This window comes from Bos mutus, chromosome 21 (assembly GCF_027580195.1).
Source record: "Bos mutus isolate GX-2022 chromosome 21, NWIPB_WYAK_1.1, whole genome shotgun sequence".
Classification (NCBI taxonomy): domain Eukaryota; kingdom Metazoa; phylum Chordata; class Mammalia; order Artiodactyla; family Bovidae; genus Bos; species Bos mutus.
This window is the reverse complement of record NC_091637.1, coordinates 44,297,755-44,309,855: the sequence shown is the minus strand read 5'-3', so window position 1 is coordinate 44,309,855 and position 12,101 is coordinate 44,297,755. Positions and strand designations below refer to the sequence as shown.

The following is a 12,101-nucleotide window of genomic DNA, read 5'->3' as shown; positions in this document are numbered from 1 at the left end:
GGTGGAGAAGTGGCAGCCGGCGTGCTCGCAGGTGAGGGGCTCGGTGTGGTCGCTCGGTAGCCGGCCAGCGCCGGCAGGGAAGTGTAGGCGAGCGGGGGAACAAAGCGGAGCGGCGCCGGGGTCCGCCCGCAGCGAACTCCCTCGCGGCGTCGGGCCGGCCGGCTGCGCGCCGAGCACGTTGTGAGCCCGGCGGCGGCGGCAGCGGCAGCAGGCAGGGAGCGGGCGCTGGGGGAGGGGGCCGCCGCTCCCGCACCGCCCGCGGCAGGGCGTCCGGCCCCATTGTGAGCCGGCAGCCGGGTGTGCGGAGGTGGGGCGGCTCCGCCGGTTCACTACCCTGGTCGCGACAGCAGCCACCTCGGCTCGGGTGGCAGCCGCGGTCGGTCAATCACACAAAAGGCAGCCGAGTTTCCCCCGGCGCGCGGACCGGCCCACGCCGCCGCCGCCAAGCGCTCCCTACCTTACCGGCTTTCCTTTCCCTCCAATTTTGATAGGGAAGCGGGGCCGGCGCGGGCGGCCGAGGGTCCGGGTGAGCCCGCGGGCGGACGCGAGATGCCGCTGCTACACCGAAAGCCGTTTGTGAGACAGAAGCCGCCCGCGGACCTGCGGCCCGACGAGGAAGTTTTCTACTGTAAAGTCACCAACGAGATCTTCCGCCACTATGAGTAAGGGCCGGGCCGGGCGCGGGGGGTGCGAGGGAGTGTGGGGACTCCCTCCCCAGCGTCCTTTTGTCTCTCTCCTTTTCCTCGCCCCGGGCTTCTGGCGGGGCGACTCGAAAGTGACGGGTGGCTGCGGGCCCGTGTTTCTCTGGCCCCCAGAGCCCGACCCGGTGACTCCGCGGGGGCCCCCGGCGGCCCGAGCGGCCGCGGCGCGCGTGAGGGACAGCCGGCCGGGGCGGAGGAGCCTTTGGTCCCCGCCGGTTGCGGGGACCGCTTCTAGTCGCGGCTGCCACCCGGCCGCCGAGCGGCGGAAACTCCCCGCCTCGCCCCTCCCCGCCGCGGCCACACGCGCGCTCCGGGGCCAGTTCCGGGATCCCCGCCCGGCGGCCGAGGGGATCCCCTTTCGGGTCAGCGGCACGGAGTTGCCGTCCCCCGGCCCGGGGAGGGAATCCCCGCCCCCGGGGGCAGGAAACGGCCGGGGCTGGGAGTCGTTTTGCCCAGTCTGGAGTGGAGCCTGACGTTGGAGCTGCCCCGGGTAGGGGCGGGGGTGGAGTGGGAGCGGAGTTGAGACTCGGGGAAGCGGGGGGGTCCCCGACGGGCCGGGGGCCGTGGAGCGCGGGACGCCAGAGCCTCAGCCGGCCGCCCCCGGTCCCGTGCAGCTAGGCCTTTAGTGTGCGAAGCGAGCCGTGCGCTCTGTCACCGCCTCTTCTTGGTGACTAACTCCCGGCCCCGGGGAACTTGGCGTCTCCGCCCCCGGGAGACCGGGTGAGGAAGAAGTCGGGGCCGGGCGGGGGAAAAGGAGGGGGAGAGAGCCGGGCCCTGGGCGCCCCCTCGTTTTCACTTTCCCGTAGCCCGGAGCGGGGCGGTGGGAGTTGGGGGAGGGGGTTAAGACAAGTTCAACTCCAACCCTAACCAGCCTCTTTATCCCCTTGAGCATGTGGGCCGCCTGACATGTGCCACTCGCTATTGTTTTGATAAGAATCCGGAGCTGCTGCGTGTGTAGTTGCAACCCCTAAAATTTTAGTCCCTTGCCTGGTGTATCCCAAGAGATCGCCTTGTCCTGTGACACCTAACAACGGGGTGTTTCAGATCTCTGTGTTTAAGCAGGATCTCCAAGTGAGAACCTGAATTGATCAATCGCTGAAACAGCCGGACCCTCCCTTTTTCTTATGCTTTATCCTCTCCACTCAGAAGCAATCCTTTTGTGGCTTAGAAACCGAGTGTTATAGCAACCAAATAAATTGTGTGTAGGAGGCACCTTTTCTGAGTAGGGGCTTGATGGAAGGAGGGCTTTAGGCATCTGCACCTGTCTAAGGAATGAGCAGTGGTTAGGACAGACGTTTCCTTTAAGCTTTTATTTTTAAGCAAGTCTTTTTCTCCAGCTCCACAGGAGTTACACGTAAACGTGTTACATCTAAACAAGTTTTTCAGCACACAATACTTTTAAATAAATAAGAGTGCACATCTTACTCTGCTCCTGTACGGACTTGTTTTGTTACTCAAATAGAGTTCACTCTTGTAACTACTTAAGTGAATTTGGATTAAGTAACTTGACAAGGATGTTGTCTTATTTTTAAGGAAGATTTAAGTTAAAATCCTTGGTAATTCTGAATTTTTTCACACAGTTGTATTTAAAAGTGCCAACAAGATAGGAAATGGGGTTAAATTTCAAACTTTTCTTCTTTCATGTAAGCAGTCATAATTTTTGAGACACTCTTCTTAGAAGGGTGTGTAAATATGACCTTTATCCTCTTTGAATTAAACACTTTTCAAATACTTAGGTTCTTGATAATTTATTGTTAATATAATCACGGAGAAATCCAAAATGCCAAATAAAGGAAGAGACTTTTGGTATTCCAAACCTACCTTCCATTAATGTTAAGGAACTGCTTCCTTTATTGTCTTATGACATTAAAATTTAAAAAGAAAAAAAAAACACTAGTTTTTTTGTTTGTTTGTTTGTTTGTTTTCTGTTTTCTCTGTGCTGAAGTGTTTGGATTTTTGGAAATTACGAGCAGTTTAGGGGATAGGATTGGTTTGGGAGCAAAAATACTTAATCATATATCCTGAGCAAAGCAGAACTGTTTATGACTTTGAATTGCAAAATTGGAAGAAGATTGCCATTTGTGTTAAAATTTATTTGAATTACTTTCTCTTATATGACTACAAAGAGATTTTTCTAAAAATGCATTCATGATGAATGGTATATGGTAGTCTGCAGATTATGGTAATCTGACCCTTGCCACAAGTCTGGAGAAACTGTGATGGAAGCTTCTGTTTTCACTAATTCATTAAATTACATATTGATTTATGTGAATTTGTTTGAAGATTATCCTTTAAGTGCATAAATTTGAATATTCTTTTGTATTTGTCTGAAGATCACTATGCTTACCTATTTGCTCAGGTTTTTGATTTCTTGAATATAGCTTTAATCAGTCTTAAAGATTTTTACAACAGCTCCCCACCTCATTCACTTCCTAGCACAAGGCAAAGAAACTGCCTCTAACTCTGGTTAATAGAGGTTGCCAGTGACCTTTTAATTGCTAACTAATGTTTTGTCTGTCTTACTTGATATTATAGCCTAACACTTCCTCCTTTGTCCTTCCAGCAGCAGTGGTCACCACCTCCATTTTATCTAGTGTAACTTTTATCTGCAGTTATTGCTCTGTAATGTAATGTGTTTGTTGCATCACATTTTCTCTTTTTCTAGACTCCAAATTCTTTGAGACAGGGACTATGACAAAGATGTATTCTTATCATAAGTGTAACCACTTATACAGCTCAAACTCCTTTATTTTTGAACTATGTACTCTAATTAATTGCTAATTCTTGTTTGACCTGCTTTCCACAAGTAAAGAAGACCTAAAAAATAGCACATTAACTGTAGGCAAATGCATAAGCTAGAGTGCAAAAGAATGAAACTGAGCCACTGTCTTATGCCATAAACAAAAATTAACTCCAAATGGATTAAAGACTTGAACATAAGACCTGAAACCATAAAACTCCTAGAAGAAAACATAGGTGGTAAGCTCCTTGACATAGGTCTTGGCAATGATTTTTTAACCCAATACCACAAGTAAAAGCAAAACTAGTGGGACTACATCAAACTGAAAAGCTTCTGCACAGCAAGAAGTATTAACAAAATGAAAAGGCAGCCTACTAAATGGAAGAAAATATTTGTAAGTCTTATATCTGACAAGGGGCTAATATTCTAAATATATAAAGAGCTCATACAATTCAACAGCAAAAAAAATAACAAAACAATTAGATTTTAAAATGGACAGATCTGAATAGTTTTCCAAAGAAGATATTCAAGAGCCAACAGGTGCTTTACATCATTAATCATACGGGACAGACAAATGAAAACCATAATGAGTTATCATCTCACACATGTTAGAATGGCTATTATTATAATATCAAAAAGACAAAGTAATAAGTATTGGGGAGGATGTAAAGAAAAACAAAGTCTCATGCACTGTTGGTAGGAATATAAATTGGGACAGCCATTTAGAAAATAATATAGGGGTTCCTCAAAAAATTACAAATAGAACTACCATATGATCCACTTCTGGGTATTTATCCAAAGAAAATGAAAACACTAATTCTTTTTTAAAAGATATATGCCGCCCCAGTGTTCATTGCAAGATAAAGAAACAAACTAAGTGTCCACTGATGGATAGATGGGTAAAGAATACACAATAGAATATTATTCAGTCTTTAAAAAGAACAAAATCTTTCATTTGCAACAATGCCTATGAACCTTGAGGGCATTATGCTAAGTGAAACGTCTGACAGAGAAAAGCAAATACTATATGATCTCACTTATATATGAAACATAAGGGAAAAAATATAAGAAAAATGTGAAGCTCATAGATAAAGCAAGCCAAATAAAGTACATAATTTACTCTCTTAAATAAACATATATTCTGTAATTTAGTTAGCTGACAACAACTTCATTAAAATTTTTTTTTTGGTCTGTGAAAATGGAACAGTTAGGTCTGAATCCCAGAAATCCTAGTTTTGTAGGATAGGAAAATGATTTGTATTACCTAGTGACTTAAATCTCCTTAATAAAGTGACTTCTTTTTTTAGGCATTTATACTCTTGGAATGTATTTCCCATCTTTATGTGAGTCATATTTTTCATATACAATGCAGGAATCTCTTCCACAACATCACTGACAAACCAGCTTTATGTTTCAACCTGACTGCAATGAAAAGTGTGACTGGTTTATAAAACATCCTGTTTTCATTGTTCATCAGCTCTTCCCTTGTTGATTCAGTCCTTGCTGTACTCTTTTTGCAGATGAGAAAGCTGGGATTGGGGTAAGAAGAATTAAGTCCAAGATCAGTGTCCAAAACTACCTATATAGCAATTTGGTGACACTAGAGTTCTCACTCACATACCTAAGACTCTAGAGCTTGTGTTCCTATTTACCAACACATAATGCTTATTATATGTTCCCTGGTGGCTCAGATGGTAAAGTGGCTGTCTGCAATGCGGGAGATCCGGGTTCAATCCCTGGGTGGAGAAGATCTCCCGGGGAAGGAAATGGCAACCCACACCAGTATTCTTGCCTAGAAAATCCCATGAATGGAAGAGCCTGATAGGCTACAGTCCATGGGGTCGCAAAGAGTCAGACAAGACTAAGCGACTTCGCTAATGCGCACTAGTGAGAAGTGAATGTGTGTCTGGAACACAGTGATATAATTCACATATGCTGTGGAGCCAGTGTAATGGAAACATAGACAATGGAGCTGAAAACTGCTGGGGAGATGAGGAAGCCCTCAAATAGGAGATAACATCTAAGTTGGGTCCTGAAAGATGGAGCCATATGTTTCACCTTTGTTGATTTGTGCTTTAGGCTTTGTCTAGATTTTAAAATTCTGTATTGCTATTCCTCACCTTGCACTCATGCAAAGTTGCTTCAGTCGTATCTGACTCTTTGCGACTCTATGGACTGTAGCCCACCAGGCTTCTCTGTCCATGGGATTCTCTAGGCTAGTATACTGGAATGGATTACCATGCCCTCCTTCAGGGGATCTTCCCAACCCCAGGATTGAACCCTGGTCTCTTGTATCTCCTGCATTGGCAGGCAGGTTTTTTACCGCTAGCGCCACCTGGGAAACCCATTCCTCACCTTAGTGTCATCTGAAGATTTTAGGAGCTTACCTTGTATGTCACTATCTTAAGTCTGACTGAGGCAGCACTAATTGCAAAGTAATATCTTGTTAAAGTGTCTTTAAACTTTATATTTTTAATTAATTGAACTCCCCCTCATCAAAACAAACGTAATTTTCCTCTTGCAGCTTTTTCTGTCTATAAGACATGTTTAGTCTACAATGGCCATAGTTAGCACCTAATCTGCTCTTGTAACCCCTTCAGTGAAAGCAATTGTTAGACCAACCCACGCTGTCTGTTTTAAGTTCATAAACCATACTTTCCATCCATCTATTGCATGCCATATGCTGTTTTAGTCGAGTTATGTTAGTTTTTAACCTATGGATGGGTTTCTCAGTTACTAATTATTTTGCAGATGGAGGAGTTTGCTTATGTCCCTTAGATTTTTTCTGCAGTTTTGTGCTGAATCTTTCTTGTTGTATGTCTAGTTAATAGTTTGGGCCATTAAGTAAATAAAGTATGCTTTGCATTTATCTTTTCTTAATTGTATTTGGTTTCTGTTTTTTATGTCACTTCATTCTTAACCTTATTCTACTAGGTTTTTGGTTTTCCAGATACTCAGCAAGTTAACAGAAATATTGCCCTTAGAAGTGTGTTCTTACCAGTACTTGACCTGGTAACTCAGAAGCAGTTTTTCCTTATGAAATAATAGTAAAGGGCAGGGGTCATCAAACAATTTCTTAAAGGGTCAGATAGTCAATATTGTAGGCTTTCCAGGCTGTTAGGTGTCTGTTGCACCTACCCAACTCTATGGATATAGTGAGAAAGCAGTCATAGGCAATACCTAAATATATTGTGTTCCAATAAAAATAGAAAAACAGGTGGAAGTCTGGATTTGACCTCTGGGCTAGTACTATGCCCATTTCTAGTAAAGAGGATTGTTGAAGGAATGTATTATAGCAATCAGTTGGAGACATAATAATCTATATTAGTCTAAACTGATATAAAATAGTACTTTGTATTTTATAAATTTTTCCTCACAATAATAAAATGTGCTTCTTGGAAATTTTTCATTATTTATAGCCTTATAATATTAAAATTGAAGAGGCACTGTAACCTATCCCCTAGAGTTCAGTATTATTAACAAACCCCCACACATTTGAATGAGTATGATGAATGGGTGAAGAGCAGAATTGCAGAAGTGGAAGAAGTGAAGGTGTATAACGTTAGAGATGGTGCAATGTTGGCAGGGGTGTTGAATAGGGAGACAGAGCTTTGGGCTTTATTTCCCCTTGCTTCCCACACCACTATGATAGTGTGTCCTGCCTCCCTCCTCCTAATGGTGGATTTTGTACATAGCAGGGCTATAATGTAACAGCAGCTTTGTAGAATAGATAAGCATAAAGGAAACAGTAGAAACCCTTTACAAGAGGCTGTGGAAACCTGGTGAAGTCAGGTAGCTCTACATCACTGGTTGTTGTCTATTTACATGTTTAGTGGAGGTTTGTGGTACTTACACCATTCCTCTCCTTGGTACTTTGAACAGTGATAACAAATCTAAATAACGTTTATTCAGGGAGCTTAGCTCCCTGCTTTTTGATGACCTGGAGGGGTGGAATGAGGGATAGGGTGGGAGGGAGGCTCATGGATGAGGGGGGATATATGTATACATAAGCTGATTCACATTTTTGTACAGCAGAAACTAACACAACATTATAAAGCAATTATACTCCAATAATAAAAAATTAATCAAAATAAATAAGTAGTGTTTTTTGCAGCTCAGTCCAAAGTCTTCTCCCTGCCATGGCTGCAAATACTCCAGCCTGTTAGATACCGACCTACAAAGGCTAGAGCTGTGTTGTCTAATGCAGGAGCCATTGGTTATTAAGAACTTGAAATGTCACCTGTCAGAATTAAGATGCACAATAAATGTAAAATATTTACTGGATTTTGAAGACTTAGTACCAAAAAAAAAAGTAAAATATTTCATTATTGATTACATATTGCAATATTTTGGAATATATTGAGTTAAATAAAATGTATTGATTTCATTAGTATTTCTTTAAAAGTTTTTAAATGTGGCCACAAGAAAATTTTAAATTGTATGTGTAGCTACCATTTTGTTTTTGATAGCAGTGTCTTAAACTAGTTGGGCTTCCCAGGTGGCTCAGTGGTAAAGAATCCACCTGCCGATGCAGGAGATACAGGAGACGTGGGTTCGGTCCCTGGGTTGGGAAGAGCCCCTGGAGTAGGAAATGGCAACCCACTCCAGTATTCTTGCCTGGAAAACTGCACGTGGACAGAGGAGCTTGGTAGACTACAGCCCATGGGGTCACAAAGAGCTGGACGTGACTGAGCACAACCAGAGACTAGTTAATGTGTAAAATAGCTAGATTTGAAGTATATTTTTCCTTAGAGTTGGGGCTTACCTGGTAGCTCAGTTGGTAAAGAATCTGCCTACAATGCAGGAGACCCTGGTTCTATTCCTGGGTCGGGAAGATCCACTAGAGAAGGGATACGCTACCCAGTATTCTGGCATGGAGAATTCCATGGACTGTATAGTCCAAGGGGTTACAAAGCGACTGACACAACTGAGCGACTTTCGTTTCACCTCACTTCCTTACAGTTGACTGTGAATAAGGAGAGCTGATTGTAAAGTTACACGCAGATTTTTGACTGTGTGGAGATTAGCACCCCTTCTTCCTCTCCTCATAGTGCAGAGGTCACCTGTAAAAGTGAAAGTGAAGTCGCTCAGTCGTGTCTGAGTGAGTCACTACGGTCCACATGTCTCAGACCCCGTGGACTGTAGCCCACCAGGCTCCTCCGTCCATGGGATTCTCCAGGCAAGAGTACTGGAGTGGGTTGCCATTTCCTTCTCCAGGGAATCTTCCTGACCCAGGGATTGAACCCAGGTCTCCCACATTGCGGGCAGACGCTTTAACCTCTGAGCCACTAGATACAGCTTAAATTATTAGAATATCTCATGCACATTAAATATGTGGCTTGGGAACCTATGTTTGTTTCTAAAGGAAAAAGTTCAAGACTTTTTATGAAGCTTTCTAAGTGAACTGCAGTTTTAGGCAGTAAAAATTGAATAAGACCTCTTCCAAGATCTGTCTGTTCATTCATTTTATTCTGCACTATTGATAACCCTTGATTGGGTAAGTCTCTTGCCTCTCACTTAGCTAATAAATTATTTATCTGACATAGATTTTATTATAAAAATCAGATTATATTCATTGTTTTTTTCTCTCACATATTTTTTCTTCAACTCTACTTTTCCATTTCATCCTAACTTTTAATGCCACTTCCCCCAAAGATGTTTCCTAGCATTTCTTGTTTGTGCCTGTCTCTCTTTGTTCCCTTCCTCTGAATTCCCAAAGGATATCTGCCTCTGTTTAGTAAAGATAATCACTTTTTACTTTGTATTTTAACGATGTGCACCCATTATCTCCATTACTGAAAGGTACATACTTCAAAAGGATTTTCCTTTGTACTGAATTAGTCTGAGCTTTCCAGACGGCGCTAGTGGTAAAGAACTCACCTGCCAATGCAGGAGACCCAGGAAATGCTGGTTCAATCCCTGGATCAGGAAGATCCCCTGGAGGGAGGGCATGGCAAACCACTCCAATATTCTTGCTTGGAGAATCCCATGGACAGAGGAGCCTGGCAGGCTACAGCCCACAGGGTCTCAAAGAGTCAGACACAACTGAAACAGCTTAGCATGCAGGCACAGTCGTGTAACTTGGCTTATGTGTGTTATCTCTTTAGATCTCATTTATGTTAAGGTATGATTAGTTTCTCTTTACTTCTGTAGGTTTTATTTTTTGTTGTTCTTGTAGACTACAGACAAATATACAAATGAAACTATCTTAATGGAATTATTCCAAATCTTCTTTGAAAATCAGACCCTACTGTAAGGGTAACCTGGACAGATATACTGATGAGGAAATACGCATGTAATAGTTTTTAACAATTTTTAGAATGACAGTAGAAGGGAAGGTGAATCTCAGGAAGGAGGAAAAGTTAGAGAATTGTGAGTTATGTTGGTTACACATAATTGTTGAAAAGGAGACCAAAATATAGAAGAGGGCAAAATATTTACCCAAATTTTGCCACTTAGAGGCAACTATTGTTAATCTTTTTGCATATTTCTAACCTTTTCCATTTAAAGATATTTTTGTTACAAAAACATGAATACTCATCATAAAAATTCAAATAGAGACTTCCCTGGTGGTTGAATGGCTGAGACTCCACACTCTCCATGCAAGGGGAGTGGGTTCAGTTCCTAGTCAGGGAACTAGATTCCACATGCCACAAGTAAAGATCCTGCATGCCTCAACAAGAATCAAAGATCCCGTGTGTTGCAACTAAGACCTCGAGCAATCAACTAAATACTTTTACAAACGCAAACAATATGGAAATATTTAGAATGACAAATTTTCTTTTCTTCCTTCCCAGTTCCTCCCTTTCTCCATAGGGAACATCTGTTTATGGTATTTGTATAAATGCAAACCTTTGCACATTTTTGCTATTACTATATTAATGCATGTGGAATTATATCATTCAGTGATTGAGTTTTTTCTACTTAATATACCTTAGAAGTCTATCTCTATACTAGATCTCTTGCATTTTAAAAATGACCAAATTAAAGTTTTGAAGAGAAATCAGTGCCGTAGTAAGAAATCCCAACAGTGTAGAAAAACACTGAGTAGAATGGTCCCTTAATCCCATCCCCATTCTGTAGCTGTTACCTTGATTTTTGTATTAATATAACATATATTTTGTATTACAATTCCAGAAATATTTTATGCTTCCTTAAGCCATTTCTCTACTTTCCTTCCATCTTTCTTTTTTTAATTTTAACACAAGTGGACCATATTCTATATAGTTTTGGTAAGCTTTTTTTATATACTTATTACATTTTTTTTGGAGTATAGTTGATTTACAGTGTTGTATTAGTTTCAAGTGTGCAGCAAAGTGACTCAGTTATACATGTATGTATATCTACTTTAGATTCTTTTCCTATATTAGGTTGTTACAGAGTATTGAGTAGAATTCCCATGCTATTCAGTAGACCCTTGTTAGTTATCTGTTTTATATATAGTAGTGTGTATATGTCCATCCCAATCTCCCCATTTGTCCCACCTACTTTTTCCCTTGGGAACCATTAGTTGTCTTGGTAAGCTTTTACTTTGAAAAAAATATAGGATGGAAGCAAACTGGAAAGTTGTCTTTCCTGTTTACATTATTTAAGAACTCTCTTACTGTTTCATGACTGTGAGTTTTCATTGTATGAAGTACTATAATTTATTTAACTTTTCTCTTATTGTTAGATGCTTAGATTTCCCAGTTTTTCACTATTATGTTAAACCCTTTCAAAATTCATAGCCAAGTGCTTGAATTCAGTGTTTTGACTGCTTTGGAATAGAAAGCTTAAAAATTAGAAGGAAAAAGAAAGGCTGAGTTTATTTTGTTTCACGCAGTTTCAAAACTGATAGAAATCACAGTCCAATTTTGGCCAAATGTACCTTTAAATTGAAAACTATAAATGTCTAGTTTAAATATACTTTTTCTTATGTTTGTATTAATGTATAAATTGACCAGTCCCTAAATTTTTGTATGAGTTATATGATTCTGTATAAAATTTTGCAATAAAGGCTCAATCCTTTGTCAGCTTTTAATATAAAACTTGTGAATGACAGGTAATGCATTTTTGTTTGTGTTTTTGAATCAGTGACTTTTTTGAGCGAACCATTCTGTGCAACAGTCTTGTGTGGAGCTGTGCTGTGACGGGCAGACCTGGACTCACCTATCAGGAAGCACTTGAGTCAGAAAGAAAAGCGAGACAGAATCTTCAGAGCTTTCCAGAACCACTAATAGTTCCAGTTTTATACTTGACCAACCTCACCCATCGTTCACGCTTACATGAAATTTGTGATGATATTTTTGCATACATCAAGGATCGATATTTTGTTGAAGAAACTGTGGAAGTCATTAGGAACAATGGTGCAAGGTAAAGTACTTTTAATTTTTTCTTTTGAATACATACATTCACATTGCTCAGATTCAAAATACACAAGCAGATGAAATGAGGGAAAGCTTACCTTTTACTGCTTTCCGGCTACCATTTTATCCTCCCCCCAAATAACCCTTGTGTTAACAGTTTCATATGTATTTTTCCAAAGCTGATTTTGGTATAGACCACCAAAAGTGTGTACACACGCGCACACACACACACAGTCTCCTGCCCCTTTCAATGCGAAAGGTAACATACTGTATTTTATACCTTTTTTCACTCAAAATATCTTGAAGATTGGTCTA

At 41.5% G+C, this 12,101-nt stretch overlaps 1 protein-coding gene across 6 annotated transcripts in view; it reads left to right on the top strand.

Annotated features, from left to right (window-relative positions):
* The first annotated feature begins 529 nt into the window (after positions 1-529).
* Positions 530-12,101, top strand: part of BAZ1A (bromodomain adjacent to zinc finger domain 1A) — an 86,126-nt gene continuing 74,554 nt past the window's right edge. For all 6 annotated transcript variants that reach the window (XM_070358717.1, XM_070358716.1, XM_070358715.1 and 3 more), the window contains exons 1-2: positions 530-662; positions 11,515-11,793. In XM_070358717.1, coding sequence (XP_070214818.1) covers positions 550-662; positions 11,515-11,793 — 392 coding nt within the window. In that variant the 5' untranslated portion in view covers positions 530-549. The remainder of the gene's footprint in view (positions 663-11,514; positions 11,794-12,101) is intronic.